The 17,845-nt window shown below is 42.3% G+C and overlaps 1 protein-coding gene across 1 annotated transcript in view; it reads left to right on the top strand.

Moving 5' to 3' along the window:
* PATJ (PATJ crumbs cell polarity complex component) overlaps positions 1-17,845 on the top strand; it is a 235,289-nt gene that overhangs the window by 47,497 nt on the left and 169,947 nt on the right. The window contains 2 exon segments of the mRNA XM_030571946.1: positions 4,623-4,790; positions 12,077-12,208. Of these exon segments, the coding sequence (XP_030427806.1) occupies positions 4,623-4,790; positions 12,077-12,208 (300 nt within the window).

Raw genomic sequence — 17,845 nt, 5'->3', positions numbered from 1 at the left:
GGGAGACGCTCTCCCGTCGACTTCCCTTGCTCTTCTCTAGCAGGTGGAGTACAGAAGTCGACGGGAGAGCGATTGGCAGTTGATTTAGTGGGTCTTCACTAGATCCACTAAATCGACCGCCGATCCATCGATCGCCGCGGGGTTGATCCTCTGATAAAAGCCCTTTTGAATACTTAACTTTTGCATTTCTGTGGTTGGTAACCTCTCTGAGTATTAACCACCCTCAAAAACCCCACAAGCAGCCAGTCACATTGTAGTGATGGTTTTTGTTATTCCTTTCACTCTCTGGAACTTGGATATTGAATTCAAAGACAAAACTTGTGTGTATGAGCAAGCAGAGTGTGTTAATGATTAATCTGCACAGAGGAGGTATTGGGGTGTGGCTTGTGCTGTTTTGGTGTGATCAGACCAGAATGAGGACCTGTTTACTTTGGAGAAATACATATAAATATTTTAATGGCAGGATATCAAGGATAAAACAGTAATTTTTTTCAATTGGTTTTTTTTGCTGTTTCTTTATTAAGACATGAAAAAACTAACTCTATGTAGGGTGGGGACGTGTAGGGGTGAGAGTAATAGACTTCTTAAATTAAGCTTTACTGGACATTTTGAATCTGAACCTCCTCCTAGTGGCAGCAAAGAACAAAGTCCCACTGGCTTCAATGACAAAAGGATCAGGGTCTTTGCTAGATTAGTTCATATTTGGTCCAGGGCTCAGGTGACCTGGGCTCTGATCATTATTAACCCTTTAGCACCAAAAATGCCTACTTTTCTATCACTGAGAACTAATGCATGTTCTTGTATTATTGCTTAACAGAGGAAATCTGGATTGCTACATGACAGGGTTAATGGAATGTTGAAAGTGTTATTTAAATATCTTGGCCATTAAACAAAAATTTGAATACTAAAAGCAGAAAAAACCCTGCACTCTGGAAAAATGTTATTGTATAAATAATAAAGAAAAAATGTTTCAATTTATACAAGTCCACAAGTATGACCAGCGCTAGTGAATTTTATAATTTTTAACACCACCCCCCCGCCCCCAGCTTAAAAAACAACTGAAACAAAACTCTGCTCTAGGGCAAAAACTATATATGCCAAGTTTCAGCCTAGAGCATGTTTTTACAGCCAAGTTATAAATTCTCTTAAATAGGGGCTTGTAATGGAAATTATGACAGTCCCTTAACTAAAGCGAACAGCATTACACAGGTGCTGATATAACAACTGGAAATAGTTTGGATTAATAATTAATGAGGGAGATACATTTTTAAATGTATAGTAAGTTTAAACATTTATAAAGATCTATTTGATAGAAATCATAGTACTTACAAAAAATTCCTGTTTTCACTGATTTTCTTGTTCGTTTTCATGGTGTCTGTTGCCTCCTTGTCACTCTCCCAATCTGTTTTGTTCTAAAACCTCCATTACTGTCATTCAGTGAAATGGCTAGTATGGAGTGATCAGTGGATGGGGCATCTGGCACCCTTCCTGCTTAGAGATTGATCTCCAGCAGCTATAAGAGAGCAGCGAGGGAGTCCCCAAGTCTGCTGGTGGACATCGAGTAGCCCTTGTCCATCAATCACAGAACACTGAGAGATGATAATTTCCCACCACACTAGCACTCCAAATGCATTTTAAAACAACAACAACTTAGCACTGATATTTTTGTTTAAATAATTAATTAATGGTTTAGCCTAATAGCTCAGCAGTCACGGCAATGCTGGATTACAGTTTCTAGAGCTCGTTGAAAACATCTGCCATTTTAGAGGGCAGGAAAACAAGAATTCCAGTTCACAACAAACATCAAGTTTTAACTTGCAGTTTCATTCTGATGTGGAACGAAAACAAGGCCTTTCTCATGAGTTTTTGCCAAACAGCGCCATAGAGTTAGGTGATGCCTATGCTTATGGTAGCATGTAAAGTACAGGCATTACACATGTAGCTCCATACAGCAGGGGAAGGCAATGGGGAAAGGCTCTAGAAGCAGGATGCTACCTTGCTAAAAATGACAGTGCAGACGTGGGAGGCACTGCTTAGGCATGTAAAGAGCCAAGTAGGGTATATACCCTGGAGGTTCAGGCATGCAGAGCCCACTATTCGCCTAAGCAGTGCCTCCTGTCTACATTGCTACTTACTGCACTGCCTACTGCTACGCTGTGCTGGTTGGTCTTGCAGCATCTGTACTCTACATGCTGCTGTAATGTAGACATAACTCCAGGGTCTGTGTGTGTCTGTCTCTTTCCTGTTGAAATTGTCCTGCTTCATATAAATAATTGTTAGGCCAAGATAAAGACATTGACTCCATTGCCTCATAGTTAGGACATGCACCTGGGTTAGGGGAGCCTCAGATTAAAGTCCCTGCTCTGAATCAGGCGGAGTAGGGACTTGATCGTGGGTCTTCCATGTCCCAGCTGAGTGCCTTTGTCACTGGGCCATTGGCTATTCTGAGACATGTCTCTCTGTCTCTCTCTTGAGAAACCTTTGTGATGAAAGTTTTGTTGAAACAGAGATGCGTCTGTGACCAGCTTGTTTCATAAATCAGCATTTCCCAATAAAAAATATTTTGTGGGAAAATTCCTGACAACTCTGCTGACTGTATAACTCTAGATCAGCAGTTCTCAAACTGGGTCGGGACCCCAAAATGGGTTATGACCCTGTTTTTAATGGGATCACCAGGGCTGGCGGTAGACTTGCCAAGGCCAAAGCTGAAGCCTGAGTCCAACCACCTGAGGCTGAAGTCAGAGGGCTTCAGTCCTGGGTGGCAGGGCTCAGGTTACAGGCACTCTGCCTGGGTCTGAAGCCCTGGAGCTTTAGCTTTGGCTTTGCCCCTCTCCACCCCCACCCCCACCGCAGTCGGGGCGGCGGGACTCGAGTGGGCTCAAGCTTTGGTCCTTGCTGGTGGGGTCATGTCGTAATTTTTGTTGTCAAAAGGGGGTCGTGGTGAAGTTTGAGAAACCCTGCTCTAGATTATCTCCTCAATTGTGTTACAAAGTTGAGAGGAAAATGGTAGGTTCTTAAACAGCATAACCCATATTTAAACTACATAAACACAAAGCAAAGGAGGAAGAATTGAGCTTATCTAAGGAAAAGTGATGACTCTGGAAGATAGATATATGATATAGTATGGGGCATGTAATCTTAACTAGACCAACCTAGATCACATCCACAGGGATGGAGATACAGGAAATGACATTGGGCAGATCTTGACTTCAGTAGACATATGCACTACTTGGTAGGTGTAGAATCAGGGTGTTTTGTCAGGCCATTGACACTTGGTGAAATTCTGCATTCTTTGTATATGTAATATTTTTACAATGCAACCAAGTGTAAAACCTAGATACCTTCTTTATGTGTGGACACTACGAACTATTAAGTTGAGAGGGGGTGGAAAACTCTTCATATTTAGGTTTCTTAAAAAAGGAGGGGGGGAGAATATTATTGCAGTAAGCCACTTTGAAGGGAATATTTCACATAATCGCCATCTGTAAAAATCATTAGCGATTGCCTTGCGATATTCTGTTATCACTGAGCAGTTTAAATTTATGGGATGATAAGGCTTAACTTGTCAGACTTTCTGCTGAATTGCTTATTGTAATTGCTTTTTCTTTTTATTGTGTAAAGCATTTGTGTATATTCTCTCAAGAATCTAGCTCATCTCATCCATTTGACTATTTCTTTAAATCCTGCAACAGTTGTTGAAGTTTAGACTTGGTGCATTTGATTTAGAACTGCTCAAAATCTTCCAAATTTTGAATTTTTGGTGAAATATTTCCTCAAACTCAATTTTTTTATGCCAACACACCAATTGCCTCCCCAGGATGTTTTGGGATTTCCAACCAGCTCTACTTTGGCTTCATCACTGATCCTAACTGGTATCCTTGTTGGCAGACTTGGCAGAGAAACCATGGATTGACTGGGACATGGAGAATGAATAACACTCTCAACCTGGCCCATGTAGAACGTAATTCAGGCACATGGGTGGGTCAGTGGGCAGAAGTTTGCATTGCCAGTGGGATGCCTGTTGATGAAAAGAGCACTTCAGTCATGTGGGCTTTCAAGCCAGCAGTTTATACAGGCACTGAAAAGTGCTTAATAAAGAAAACGTTCTGACATTAGGACTAATTTCTAAAAGCACTTTAAACTAGAGTCAAGTACTGCTGAAATCAGTTTTCCTGTCTGTGCATTTGGGGAGGCTGTGAATAACTTACGTGGAAGGAACTCAGAAAGAATGACTACCATAGTGAAGGGATTAAGACCAAAATGCCTGCTGTAGGAGGTGTTGGGACTAGAAACACAGAGGGCAGGAAATGAATGAAGGGAAGCTGAATAAAACCGAAGACATGGATCACCACTATGTAATAACAATAAAGTCACTAGAATCCGGAGATGGAATAACAGTCTTACAGTAATTTATGTATATTTTAGGGGGTACATTAACTAAACCACTCAAGCTTCACTAGAATCCCTCAGTGAAATTAAACCTTTATATACAGTTGGGGAGGACAATTATTGCATATAGTGTAATGGTTTAAAGTAAACGAGAGAATATTTTTATTGCAGAACCTGATCAATATCCTTTTAAATATCTGAATGGTGATGCATGTTTTCTCTTTTCTGCCTAGGTAAATGGAGTTCAGCTTTATGGAAAATCCCGCCGTGAGGCAGTTTCTTTTCTGAAAGAAGTGCCGCCCCCGTTCACTCTGGTTTGTTGTCGGCGCCTGTTCGACGATGGTGGCGAATCCTTTGTGGATGAGCTCAGCACCATTGAGGTTTCGTCTCCAGAGCCAAAGGTAGCGATAAGAGATTGTGTAGCTCAGCTGAACAGAAGTTCAGTAACTTTCTAAAGACAGTGTTTTGGCTTTCCTCTTGTTTGCTTCAACCAATTTCAGCTCTTTAAAACAAAAGTGTCTGAAATCCATTTGCGTGGATATGTACATCAGCTCTTTGTACCCAACTCTCTTGCAAAATAGTCTTTACGTATCATCACTATTTCACATGGAAATGCAAAGCAGGTTAAAAAACATGAGAAACCAGCTCAGTTAGAGGGATTTACTTTGTACTTATGTAGAGTCATCACTTCTAATCTTTAACAAAAGCTCATTGTATTATTTCCTGAGGGTTATCCATGTGCTTCATGCTGTTGGAAACATGAAAGGTAACATCTGGTTCCTGTCCAGTGGTATTTCCAATCCCAGTAAGATAAACCACACAGCTCTGATATCATAGTACAACCAGATGATAGGATTCAGCACTGATTGTTCGATTTGTCAGAAGTTGTTGATTTGTTCAAATCGCTTTGCTATGTCTGATGTCCTATGTGGTTTTTCAAACATCTTTCAGAGTCCTTTTCTTCTTCCTTGGATTAATCCCATCAAATGGTGTCCACTCTGTGAGTTCTCTCCCTCCAAAGTGTTCTGTTCAGTGCTATATGCTTAGGGCCCTATCAAATTCATGGTTGTTAAAAATGCGTCATGGACTGGGAAATCTGGTCTCCCCCGGGAAATCTGGTCTTGTGTACTTTTATCCTATACTATACAGTTTTCATGGGGAAGACCAGCATATCTCAAACTGGGGGCCCCAGCCCAAAAGGGAGTTTGCAGGAGGATCACAAGGCTATTGTAAGGGGGTCACAGTATTGCCACCTTTACTTCTGCATTGCCTTCAGAGCTGGGCAGTTGGAGAGTGGTGGATGTCAGCCACCCAGCTCTGAAGGCAGTGCCATAGGCAGCAACAGCGCAGAAGTAAAGGTGTCAATACCATATCATGCCACCCTTATTTCTCCACCGCTGCTGGCAGTGGTGCGGCCTTCGGAGCTGGGGTCCTAGCTAGCAGCCACAGAACTTTCTGCAGCCAAGGGAGGTTTCTGGAGATGGGTCTGAACCAGCCTTGAGAAGGGCTCCTGCAGGGGAAGAGGAAATCTTGTCCCTCACCAACCCAGCCAGGACCAGCAGCTGGAGTGTGGCATACGGTAAAGCCCTCAGCCAGGGTGCCCCCAGTCCCTTCCCCTCCTTGGCTCTGGGTCCAGCATTCAGGGATTAAAGGGGTCTTGGGCTGGCTATCTGTGTATGTGGGTGGATGTGTGACCACGGAAACTTGTCCCCAACCATGGTGCCCTGGGTGGTCGTCCACCCATAAGGCTGGCCCTGTCCACCCACAAAGTGTTCTCCAGATGCCCAGCTCTGAAGACAGCGCCGCCATCCCCAGCAATAGCACAGATGTAAGAGTGGCAACACTGTGACACCCCCCCCGCCACTACAATAGCCTTGCGACACCTCCTCCACCATTGCCCCCTTTTGAGTTGCGGGCCCCACTGTTACAGCACTGTGAAACTTCAGATTTTAGTATCTGAAACATTGACATTTATTATATTTTAAATCCTATGACTGCGAAATTGACCAAAATTGACTGTGAATTTGGTAGGGCCCTACATATGCTCTATCACACCACATGCTAACATGTCTTCCTTTATGCCATTATACCACTTCTTGGGAGGGCCTCTTTTTTTTTTTTTTTCCTTCATTCAGGCTTGGTATATTGGAGTCTCTTACTCACAGTTTGCAGGACTGTGGTTTATATGCTCATGCCATTTGAGCCTGTACTCACGTTTTTTGCATTTAGGGGGTGTTACTCTGAGTATATCTCTAGCATACACATTCCTCACCTGGTCTCTCTTGCTTACATCACTCGTCTATCTCCAAATTTGTATTTCTGTGCAACATCATTTGCTCATGTTTCTTCTTTGTTACCCAACACTCAGCAGCATACTTTAAAACTGTGGTCCAACCAGTTTTCCAGACTTTCCCTTTTACGCTTACTTGTATCTTCCTTTCACACCCTGCACCACTTATCTCTCTCCTTTTGAGCCAAGCATTCATTATCCTCACTCTTTTATTTAATCCTCTTTTCTCAGGTTCTGGACCCACAGATAATTGAAAGTTTGCATTTTCAGTATTGACTGCATGTCTAGTTTGAAGGATAATTCTACAGTGTTCATATAATTGAAATTACATACCATGTTCTCTTTGATTATTTTGAGCCTCTGTCTCTCCAGCACATCTCTCATTTTATCGAGATCCTCTTGTAGACTATTTTTCTTCTCAGTGTATAGAATCTGCAAACAACATGCACCAAAGTGGTTCCGTCAGTATGTTCCTTGTGGGGGTATCCAGGATGAGGTTAAACAAGAAAGGGCTCAATGCTGATCCCTGACACGCTCCCACCTTTACCAATAGTTTGTCTGTTTCACCAGTAGAAGTTCTGAGTGTTGACCTTGCATCTGCATAATGGTTTGGACAAGCCACACATACAGTTCTGATACCATTTTCTTCCTCATTTACCACCAGATGACTTTCCTGGGAGACTCAACATTTTTTTAAAAGTATGAACATGAGATCGGGTAGGAAAGTTTGAAGCATTGAGACATTTGTGCTTTTGTATACATAAACATGTTGTGCCAAGATAGCTTTTGGTAGTGGATGTCCCAAACTCATTAACTCAGTGAGAACAGGACTTGGCTTTAATTAGTGTAGTAGTGACAGAATAGCCCAAGTCTTTGGGTAGGTTGAAATGAACCATGGTGAGATATTCTGGAACTTAAATAGAACACTGTGAATCTGCATGTGAAAGTTACATTTCATTAAACAATAACAAATCTAACTGATTTAGTGACATTTTCTCTTTAAGGCTGAAGCACAAAGTGTTCAACAGACACCCAGGAACACTTTAAATTGTTGTCATTTATGCTTGACTAGAAGGTGTCTGGATTTTGAGTGATGCTTTGACTTTTTCATGTTCCTAGGCTATGACAGTATTTTAGGTAATATGTTTTCAGTGAAAGATATTTCATGTTCACAACTTTAATGTGGTTTACTCAGGTAGGTCACTAAAAACTTTATTGTACTATAAATACAAGGTATGTAAATCACTAAGCTAGCATGCTGACTATGTACATCACATACATCATTCTTCAGCTTAATAGGTGAGCAGGAGCTTTGAATTATAGTAAATCTAAGCCTTGCTCCCATTAGCTGATTACTTCCATCTTGCAAATCAAGTTTTTATGCAAAACTGGGAAAACAGGAGCCTTAGCATTATTTCCATGGTAGAAGCCTTAAAAATCCCAAATTAAGTGTTGAATCTTGTAACATTCTTCCATTATAAAATGTGTACTCCTGGTTGCCCCTTCTCCCTGATTTAGATTCTGCTTGGTAGGATGGCCTTCCTAGGAGGATAGGTTGGCCAGTAATATGGATATTCCGTTCAGTAGCGGAAACACAAAGAGGAACCATGTGCCATTTAGAATGGTCCCTTCTATTGCTATAGAACTCCTTCCTTACTACTTGACTTTTGCCTTTTAATGAATATTTTTCATCCGTATGACACCAATTAAGTGCATTTGCCAACAGTTGATACTGACTGAATGAACCAAAGACTCTCTTGCTCCTTAAATCCACCTCCACAATATTTCTACTTTCTTCTAATCTAGGGAGCAAGAAGCCAAGTCTGTGATTATAGCTTCTTTATCCCTTTTGGCCAGTGGTGATGGTTTATGATACAAGCCTACATAATGAGCTGAAATTAAATGATTGCTATGTTAATAATGGAAGCTCCTCAAATTTCCTGATGACAATTTCCATTCAGACTTTGCAGAGATCATGGTACTTGCCTGCGGACTTCCTTTTTTTTTCTTTTACATTTGCAATATTGTTTCCCTCTACAATGAATGATGCAATAGCAGTTGTGACAAAGTTCCTCCTCTGCCTTGGTGGGTCCTGCGCTTATTGGCAGATTTGCTCACCTCAGTGATCTCCCCCACAGTCTGGATCAACTCCTCCTGTGTCTGATCAGGAGTTGGGAGGTTTGGGGGGAACCCAGGTCTGCCCTCTACTTTGGGTTCCAGCCCAGGGCCCTATGGACTTGCAGCTGTCTATAGTGCCTCTTGTAGCAGCTGTGTGACAGCTACACCTCCCTGGGCTACTTCCCCAAGGCCTCCTCCAAACACCTTCTTTATCCTCACCACAGGACCGTCCTCCTGGTGTCTGATAACGCTTGTACTCCTTAGTCCTCCAGCAGCACACCCTCTCAGTCTCAGCTCCTTGTGTCTCTTGCTCCCAGCTCCTCACACGCACGTCCTCTCCTCTGGCTCCTTCCCATCTGACTGGAGAGAGCTCCTTTTAAAACCCAGGTGCCCTGATTAACCTGCCTTGATTGGCTGCAGGTGTTCTAATCAGCCTGTCTGTCTTAATTGGTTCTAGCAAGTTCCTGACTATTCTAGTGCAGACCCTGCTCTGGTCACTCAGGGAACAGAAAACTACTCACCCAGTGACCAGTATATTTGCCCTCTACCAGACTCCTGCACCTCACTGGCCTGGGTCTGTCACCCGGTGGGCCAGCTTGTACTCTGCCCTGGTCCCGAGGCCCGCCGGGGATATCAGTTGGCGGCTCCTTCACGGAGCCGTGAGCACGGGCGTGTACTTGGCGCGGTTCACATCTGTCCCTAGCACCTGCCCTTTCTGTGGTGAGAAGGAGACCTTGGCGCACGTTTATTTGGAGTGCGCCAGGTTGCAGCCCCTGTTCCGGCTCCTCCTGGATATTTTCCTGCGTTTTTGGTTGCACTTTTCCCCTCACCTTTTTATCTACACGCTCCCCATCCGTGGCCCCACGAAGTCGCGGGATCTCCTTCTCAACCTCCTCTTGGCCCTGGCCAAACTGGCCATCTACAACACCAGGGAGAGGAGGTTGGCCGACGGGATTTCCTGCGACTGTAGGGCCTATTTCTGTTCCTCCGTCTGCTCACGCATCCGGGCAGAGTTCCTCTGGGCGGTGTCCACTGGCTCCCTTGACGCCTTCGAGGAGCAGTGGGCGTTGTCCGGGGTTCTCTGCTCGGTGTCCCCATCGGGTTCCCTTCGTTTAGCCCTATGACCTCACTCCCGATCCTGTTTTTTTCATTAGTTGTCCCCCGTAATTATTTGGTGTCCCAGACCTGTGGGTCCTCCCCTTAGGCTGGGGGAGGCCCTTTAGAAGTGGGCGGGCTTCGCCCGCCCACCCCCGCTGGATGCCAATAGGACCAGTATATTTGCCCTCTACCAGACTCCTGCACCTCACTGGCCTGGGTCTGTCACCCGGTGGGCCAGCTTGTACTCTGCCCTGGTCCCGAGGCCCGCCGGGGATATCAGTTGGCGGCTCCTTCACGGAGCCGTGAGCACGGGCGTGTACTTGGCGCGGTTCACATCTGTCCCTAGCACCTGCCCTTTCTGTGGTGAGAAGGAGACCTTGGCGCACGTTTATTTGGAGTGTGCCAGGTTGCAGCCCCTGTTCCGGCTCCTCCTGAATATTTTCCTGCGTTTTTGGTTGCACTTTTCCCCTCACCTTTTTATCTACACGCTCCCCATCCGTGGCCCCACGAAGTCGCGGGATCTCCTTCTCAACCTCCTCTTGGCCCTGGCCAAACTGACCATCTACAACACCAGGGAGAGGAGGTTGGCCGACGGGATTTCCTGCGACTGTAGGGCCTATTTCCGTTCCTCCGTCTGCTCACGCATCCGGGCAGAGTTCCTCTGGGCGGCGTCCACTGGCTCCCTTGACGTCTTCGAGGAGCAGTGGGCGTTGTCCGGGGTTCTCTGCTCAGTGTCCCCATCGGGTTCCCTTCGTTTAGCCTTATGACCTCACTCCCGATCCTGTTTTTTTCATTAGTTGTCCCCCGTAATTATTTGGTGTCCCAGACCTGTGGGTCCTCCCCTTAGGCTGGGGGGAGGCCCTTTAGAAGTGGGCGGGCTTCGCCCGCCCACCCCCGCTGGATGCCAATAGGACCTGCCCTTTCTGTGGCGAGAAGGAGACCTTGGTGCACGTTTATTTGGAGTGCGCCAGGTTGCAGCCCCTGTTCCGGCTCCTGAATATTTTCCTGCATTTTTGGTTGCACTTTTCCCCTCACCTTTTTATCTACACGCTCCCCATCTGTGGCCCCACGAAGTCGTGGGATCTCCTTCTCAACCTCCTCTTGGCCCTGGCCAAACTGGCCATCTACAACACCAGGGAGAGGAGGTTGGCCGACGGGATTTCCTGCGACTGTAGGGCCTATTTCCGTTCCTCCATCTGCTCACGCATCTGGGCAGAGTTCCTCTGGGTGGCATCCACTGGCTCCCTTGACGCCTTCGAGGAGCAGTGGGCGTTGTCCGGGGTTCTCTGCTCGGTGTCCCCATCAGGTTCCCTTCGTTTAGCCCTATGACCTCACTCCCGATCCTGTTTTTTCATTAGTTGTCCCCCGTAATTACTTGGTGTCCCAGACCTCTGGGTCCTCCCCTTAGGCTGGGGGGAGGCCCTTTAGAAGTGGGCGGGCTTCGCCCGCCCACCCCCGCTGGATGCCAATAGAAATAGGACTCCTGCACCTCACTGGCCTGGGTCTGTCACACAGTACAATTTGTAATCTGTATTTTATCTTAGACAAGGGATGATTTTCTTTCCAAAACTTTTTGAAATACACTTGTGAAGTCAGTTATTTTTCAGAGGGATTTGTGTTTCTCTCTCTTCCAGAGTTCAAATGTTAAAGCAAAAATGGAAAAAAAATTTTTTTTTTCAAAATCATGTACTCACAGAGTCGCAATTTGGGATTGATTAAGATTCTAATACTTAAAATCCTCAGGACATTCTAGCTTTTCATGGGCTTTCCCTTATGTGGTGGTTAAATCCTTGTGTTGAGAAATTTATTTTTCCTTTTATGCATCTAATGGGATGGCCGAAGTCCGTTGACATGTAAAAGGTTAGTGCCATTAGTGTAATTAGAAATAATCTTCAACATTATATAATTACATCTCAGTATTTGTGTGCGGTGTTAGGCCCTGATGGACATGTTTAGCTTTGCTGTTGGGAGTAGTAACAATGGGACTTCCTGTGGTAAATGCATAAATGTTTGCAAGATCAGGACCCTAGTCTGGATGGAATTAGTGAAAAAGGATATATAATATTTCAGATGAGTTCCATCTTGGATGAACCATTAATGTAGGAGGAATATTGAATGAATAAACTTCCATCCAGAACTAAAAGCAGGGATAGTATTTGCAGCAGATATTTTATTTTTCAGATGAAACCAGAAGTAGACCTTCATTCTGAAGAGGAAGGAGACGGTGAACTAGCATTATGGTCTCCTGATGTGAAAGTTGTTGAACTAGAAAAAGACTATAAAAGTTTAGGATTCAGCATTTTAGATTATCAGGTATGCTATTCCTTGCACTGTATATATCAATAAATACTGAAAATACCTCTGATCCGCTCTTTCCCCTTGTACTGTGCCTCAACATTTCCTGTGAATATTATTACGATGATTTGGTAATATATTTATAAAATACTACAGTGACATGGCACTTGGACTTTGAAATGTGGGAGAAATTATTTGTTCTTTTGAGGCCAAATTTTCTTCTGTTACACTGGACCAACTATGTAAAGTATACGGTAGATCATTGTTTTAACCCAAATTAATTACTGGATATAATAAAGTGCAGTTAATCATACTCTAACTCCTAACTTTGTGTTTAAAGGCTATGGGTTCTCTTAATCACTGGGAATTACTTTATAAATAATTGAGTAGCGAGAAAGCATTTAGTATCACAACATTTTTTTGCTATTTGTTAAATGTTTTGTCAATTTTCCCCCCTCCCTCCTTCAGTTAAAAATACATTTGTGATGAGCCTGCTAGTACAGAGCTTTGCACAGGGGCTCCTAGGTGTCATGGTAACACAAATAAATCACCATTGGTTCTTTAGGGTATGATCCAAAGGCCATTAAAGTAAATGAGAAGACTCCTGTTGTGATCAATAGACTTTGGATCAGACCCTTAAAGCACAACTATTCACTTTCCAGCTTAAGGGCCCTTGATACCAAGTTTCACCACAATTGACTTCCGTGGTGGGGTTATAAAGCCAGAAGTGACAAATGGGGTCAGCATGTGAAACCCAATTTAACTCCTCTGTTAATTAAGCAATAGATTGCTTTCATGTCATGTATTGTATAAGAATAGGGTATAGACATTAAATAATTTTGTCTCTTGACTGCTTAAAATTTTTAGACCAATGTACTTGGGGCACAGAATTTTTTCATTATTTTTTCTTAATTAAAAGAAGCTGAATTTCAGACCCCAATAATAGCTTAAAGCAAATTTTTATGTTTAAAAAAAAAAAGTTTTGGAACAGATTACATAGACATGATCCTAAAGCTCCTTAGTAATTCAGAGCCAAAGTCTCTGCTGGTGTAACTGGGTAAAATTCTATTGAATCTCTGCCCATTTACATTTAGTAAAGAATTTGGCCCTAAATAAGGATATAACATATCAGAATTTTGAGGTTAGGATGAAGTTTCTAATGTTATCCATCAATGTGATATTTTAAAACCTCTAAGCACCACACTCATAATAATTAAAATTGCTGGATTGCTTTTCATAATAACATAAACATCTGAGTGCTGCCTAAATGTTGTGGTTGAAGGAAAAAAATGTAGTCTATCATTGCACATAAATGTCAAGTGATATAAAAATCAATTATATTTTATACAATAAGACATGAATCAAGAACAGATTAAAATAAATACTTGGAGTATTATGCAAAACCTTTAATTCCATATTTTGCCAGTGTGATTTAAGATTACTGAAAGTAGATCCTGTTAGTCATTTTTGCTGATACAGTGCCAGCTTTTCGGTGGAGTCCGTGGGACTCCACAAAGCAACAGTACACTGATTTGCTTTTAAGTTCTCATATAATCAGAAATAATGAAGGCTTTAATAGCAAGCTTTTTATTTACTTATTCACAAATGTAAATACATTAGTAATATTGGGATCCTTGCAGATTTAAATACTTTCAGATCAATATTAAATAAACAGTAATCCACTTAATCTCAGCTCTATAATTACAAAATATTGTGCTATTTTTCTGTTCGGGGTTGCCTTGTAAAGCTGTGTTGCTCTTTCCAGTACATGAGGAGTTCACTCAGAGAGAGAGAGAGTGCTCTTCATTTAAAAAACAATTAATAGTCCTCAGTCATGGAAAGAAGTGGTCTGAGTTTGCCTTCTGGAAAACTATCCAGAACTCTTGCATGGGGTGATTTTGAAAAGCACAGATGACAGGTGCACAACTCTCACTGAAAATCAGTGGAAACTGGGTGCCTAAAATCCCATTTCTGCCTTTAAACTTCCCCCCCCTTGTAAGTTAATGCTGCTTTAAAAATGTAGGTGTCCAGCCCCATGTAGTCTGCTTCTAAAGCTTTATTGGGAAAAAATTCAAGCTGTTCAGTGGCAAATATATTGCTTACAACATGTTTTCACTGTTTATACATAAAGTGCATAAATAGTGTCCATTTATGTGACCAGTAACTTAATTTTAAAGTTTGGTATTCGTGAGATAATTGAGTTATAACATCTCTTTCTGTGAGTGATTTAGATGATAAATTTAAATCAGTGAAACTCATTTTTTGCAAGTCAAAGGAAAGATGGTCTTTGTTCTTCCACAAAATCATATCTGTGACTTTCAGTGTTTCAGGCATTAAACTGTTACCTTCTAATGTAATGTTAGCTTCATGTTGGACCAGAAGTCTGTGATAGTGGCCGTTACCAGATGCTTTAGGAGAGGTGCAAGAAAACTTCATTGTAAGCATTTATGGAACTACCTGCCCTTTGGAATGGGCAGTTGGCAGGGGGGATAGGTATGTTTCTTCTGACTCTCATCCTTGAATGGCTGGTGTATACTCTGAAGCAAGGGAGTTTATTCCTCTGTCTGAATTTTTGTTATCCTATCATCTGTTACATTCCTGGCATACGCATAGAGAAGTTTGTTTAAAACATAAAATACTTTCGCTGAAAGGTTGCAACATAACACTGTTTCTTAGAATTCAGAATGATAACGCACAAGAACCCAAAACCAGAGATAAAGCAGTCTCACCATATCCTACTCTAGGTGGGCTCTCTGCAGACTGCCTTCTGAAAGACCCTGATTGCATGCTTCCTTACAGAGCCTCCTAACCTGCAAGCAGGACCAGGGAAACCTTTAGGATTTAAAGTGACAGCTTGTAATTTTTACAGTACAGCGCGCTGTATTTTTCAGTACAGCGCGCTCTCTGATGTAACTGTGAAGGTATGCCTACGCAGCAAAGAAAAACGCGTGGCTGGCCTGTGCCATCTGACTCAGGCTCACAGGACTTGGGTTATGGGGGCTGTTTCATTGCTGTGTAGACTTCTGGGCTCAGGCTGGAGCCCGGGCTCTATGATCCTGTGGGCTGGAAGTCTACACCGCAATGAAACGGCACCCGCAGTGAGCCCAGAGTTGGCTGGCACAGGCCAGCTGCGGGTTTTTCTTGCTGTGTAGACAGACTCTGAGTGTTCTCATTATCCATATAAATGTTTAATCCTACATTGAATCCTATTAAACTATTGTCCTGAAAGATCTATTGTGTCCCAGTGTAAGTTTTCTGATACTTCATAATACAAGCCTATTCGTGCTTCTGAAAAGCAATACTAATAAAAACTCTTAGCGATGGAGAATAGGAATTGAGAACTGAGAGAGTGAAGTTTATTACTCTGGCATATTAATTTTTAATGGACTATCCTTCTCATGATGTTAGATCTATAAAATAAGCATATCCCAGGTGATCTAAAAGATATTCCGAGAAATGTATAAATGTAATGCCAGCTAATTTATACTTAACTTACATAACTTTAATTACAAATTAACTATACTGGTTAAGAGTGACGAATAATATTTCTTCCTTTCCCCTACATTTTGTTTTTGTTTTCCTTTTTTGTGTTTAGTAACTTGAGTACTTGAAATCAGATTTTTTTTTTCCATTTACAGGTTACTCATGGAAGGATCTATTGCTGAAACATATGGTATCAGTACGCTAAGAGTGGGGCGTAGCCTTTGTGCTACTGTAGGACATTTGTCTGTAAATTTTAAGCTTGGGATTTTCAGCTTTGCATGGTCATTTAAACTTAATAGATCTATTTGCATTCACCAGATCTACTAAATTGTGATGAGACGTTTTAAAACTACTAAGTTTAACCTTGCAGGCAAGATGCCATGCTGTAGAAACAGGTGATCCCATGATGGACCTCCTAAAATTGTGTGATTATGTTTCACTGGATTCCTCCCTGAAGGGGTCTGTTTTTTTTTTTTTTTTTTAAATAGCAGCTTCCTGCTCAAGACTTGGTTGCTTAAAATGAATAATAGTGCTGATGTTGTAAAAATACAATGTGCTGAGATCCATTAGATCTCTTAATTTAAGCCTGGTCATTCTTGGAGACAATTTGGCTGGGATACCTCTGAAGGAAAATCCGAGGTACAGTGGTATGTGATGATGGAGATTCTACAAGCGGTATGCTGCCTTCTGAGTTGACTGTGAACCTATATCTCAGTGGAGTCTTGAGGAGCATTGTGTTACTGAAGATTCCATCTTAAAACACAAGTCCTGTCTACTTTCTGGTTATTAAGAAAGGCATGGTGTAAAGTTTAGTATCCTGGCCAGTTTCTAGGTTGAGCAATATTCTTTATCTCCCTTAATTTTCCCCATAATTTCACTTGGAGAAGTTACTCTGCTCCATCTCTTAACTAGCTTTTATGTAGCATTGTTGACATGTTCAGTGGTAACTACATTGTGGTGGATGAGTGATCCTGATGTTTAATCTGTAAAGTGTTTTGGACTTGTTTAGGATATAAGGTGCTATACTGAGTACATGAACATTGTTCTCTGCCAGTAGGAATGCAAGTTTTGCTTATTAGCAACTTTGACTATCACAAAGAAGGGGTGGAGGTTTGGTTCAACCAGCCAGAGGAAATATAAATGTTTGATGAATAGCTACCATTGCTAGTAATAGTGCTACTCCTTTTTTTTTCATTTTTAATGAAAAGGCAAGAGAAAATGAGGCTTCAATTGGAAAAATAGGAAACACTGTTATATAAAAATGAGTGTGATCATGTGGGGGTAGATAGGGAGGAAGGAAATTCAGCACCCAGAATATAGACGTTTACAGACTGATGAAACCAAATACTAGGAAGGATAGTCCATTGAGCCTTGGGTTCTGAAAAAATAGCATTTAGCATAGACCCAGCAGAGCAAGGAGATTCCATACCCAATTAGTGATGTGTTATAGATGTATAGGAAAAAACACAGGCAGTTGTCCTGCAAATTTTGTGTATTAACCAGAAGCTGACTATTGAATGAGCTGATGAGCCTTTATCAAATTAAACAAGATGCTAGACAGACTTTTCATGGAGCTTAATTGCCTGTGTTTGGAATTCAAAGCACTTTAAAATATCTGATATGTGACTACAGCTAGCACGGGGGTGGGGAGGTATGGGAGTGCTGGTGGTATGTGAATATTGGCAGAAATGTGGGCTTGCATTTAAAAGCATCTTTAATCCACAAGGATTCCAGTTGTTTCAGTCACATCTGAAACTCAGTGACTACTGGGGCCAAATGCAGGTGCTGTTGAACAATGCATAGCAGAATACAAACAAAAAAATCGCACAACCATTTCCAAAAGAGGCCCCAAGAGTTTTAAAAGGAGACACCCTAATCCATTCATATACTGCTTGGAGTGTTCACCAGTTTGATTTGGGCTGGAGCATTGTATAGCATCCCTCTTACTAAACACTTTGCGTTCTTACAATTTTTGGGGTTTAGGCCACCTGGAAATGAACGTGTTTTGGACAGAGAGGCATATTCACATCCCCATGAAGCACACTTTCACCTCTTCATGTGATGGAAACCAGTGGCTTATTGGCAAGCATAATCATACAGCTATATTAAAAAGCAATTGTACCATGGCTATCCGCTTGGTACTGGAAAAGCTGATGAAGGCTGCTTTTCTTC

The sequence above is a fragment of the Gopherus evgoodei genome, chromosome 8, assembly GCF_007399415.2.
Source record: "Gopherus evgoodei ecotype Sinaloan lineage chromosome 8, rGopEvg1_v1.p, whole genome shotgun sequence".
NCBI lineage: Eukaryota > Metazoa > Chordata > Testudines > Testudinidae > Gopherus > Gopherus evgoodei.
Note: the sequence above shows the minus strand (reverse complement) of the source record. Positions and strands in the feature narration are given on the sequence as shown.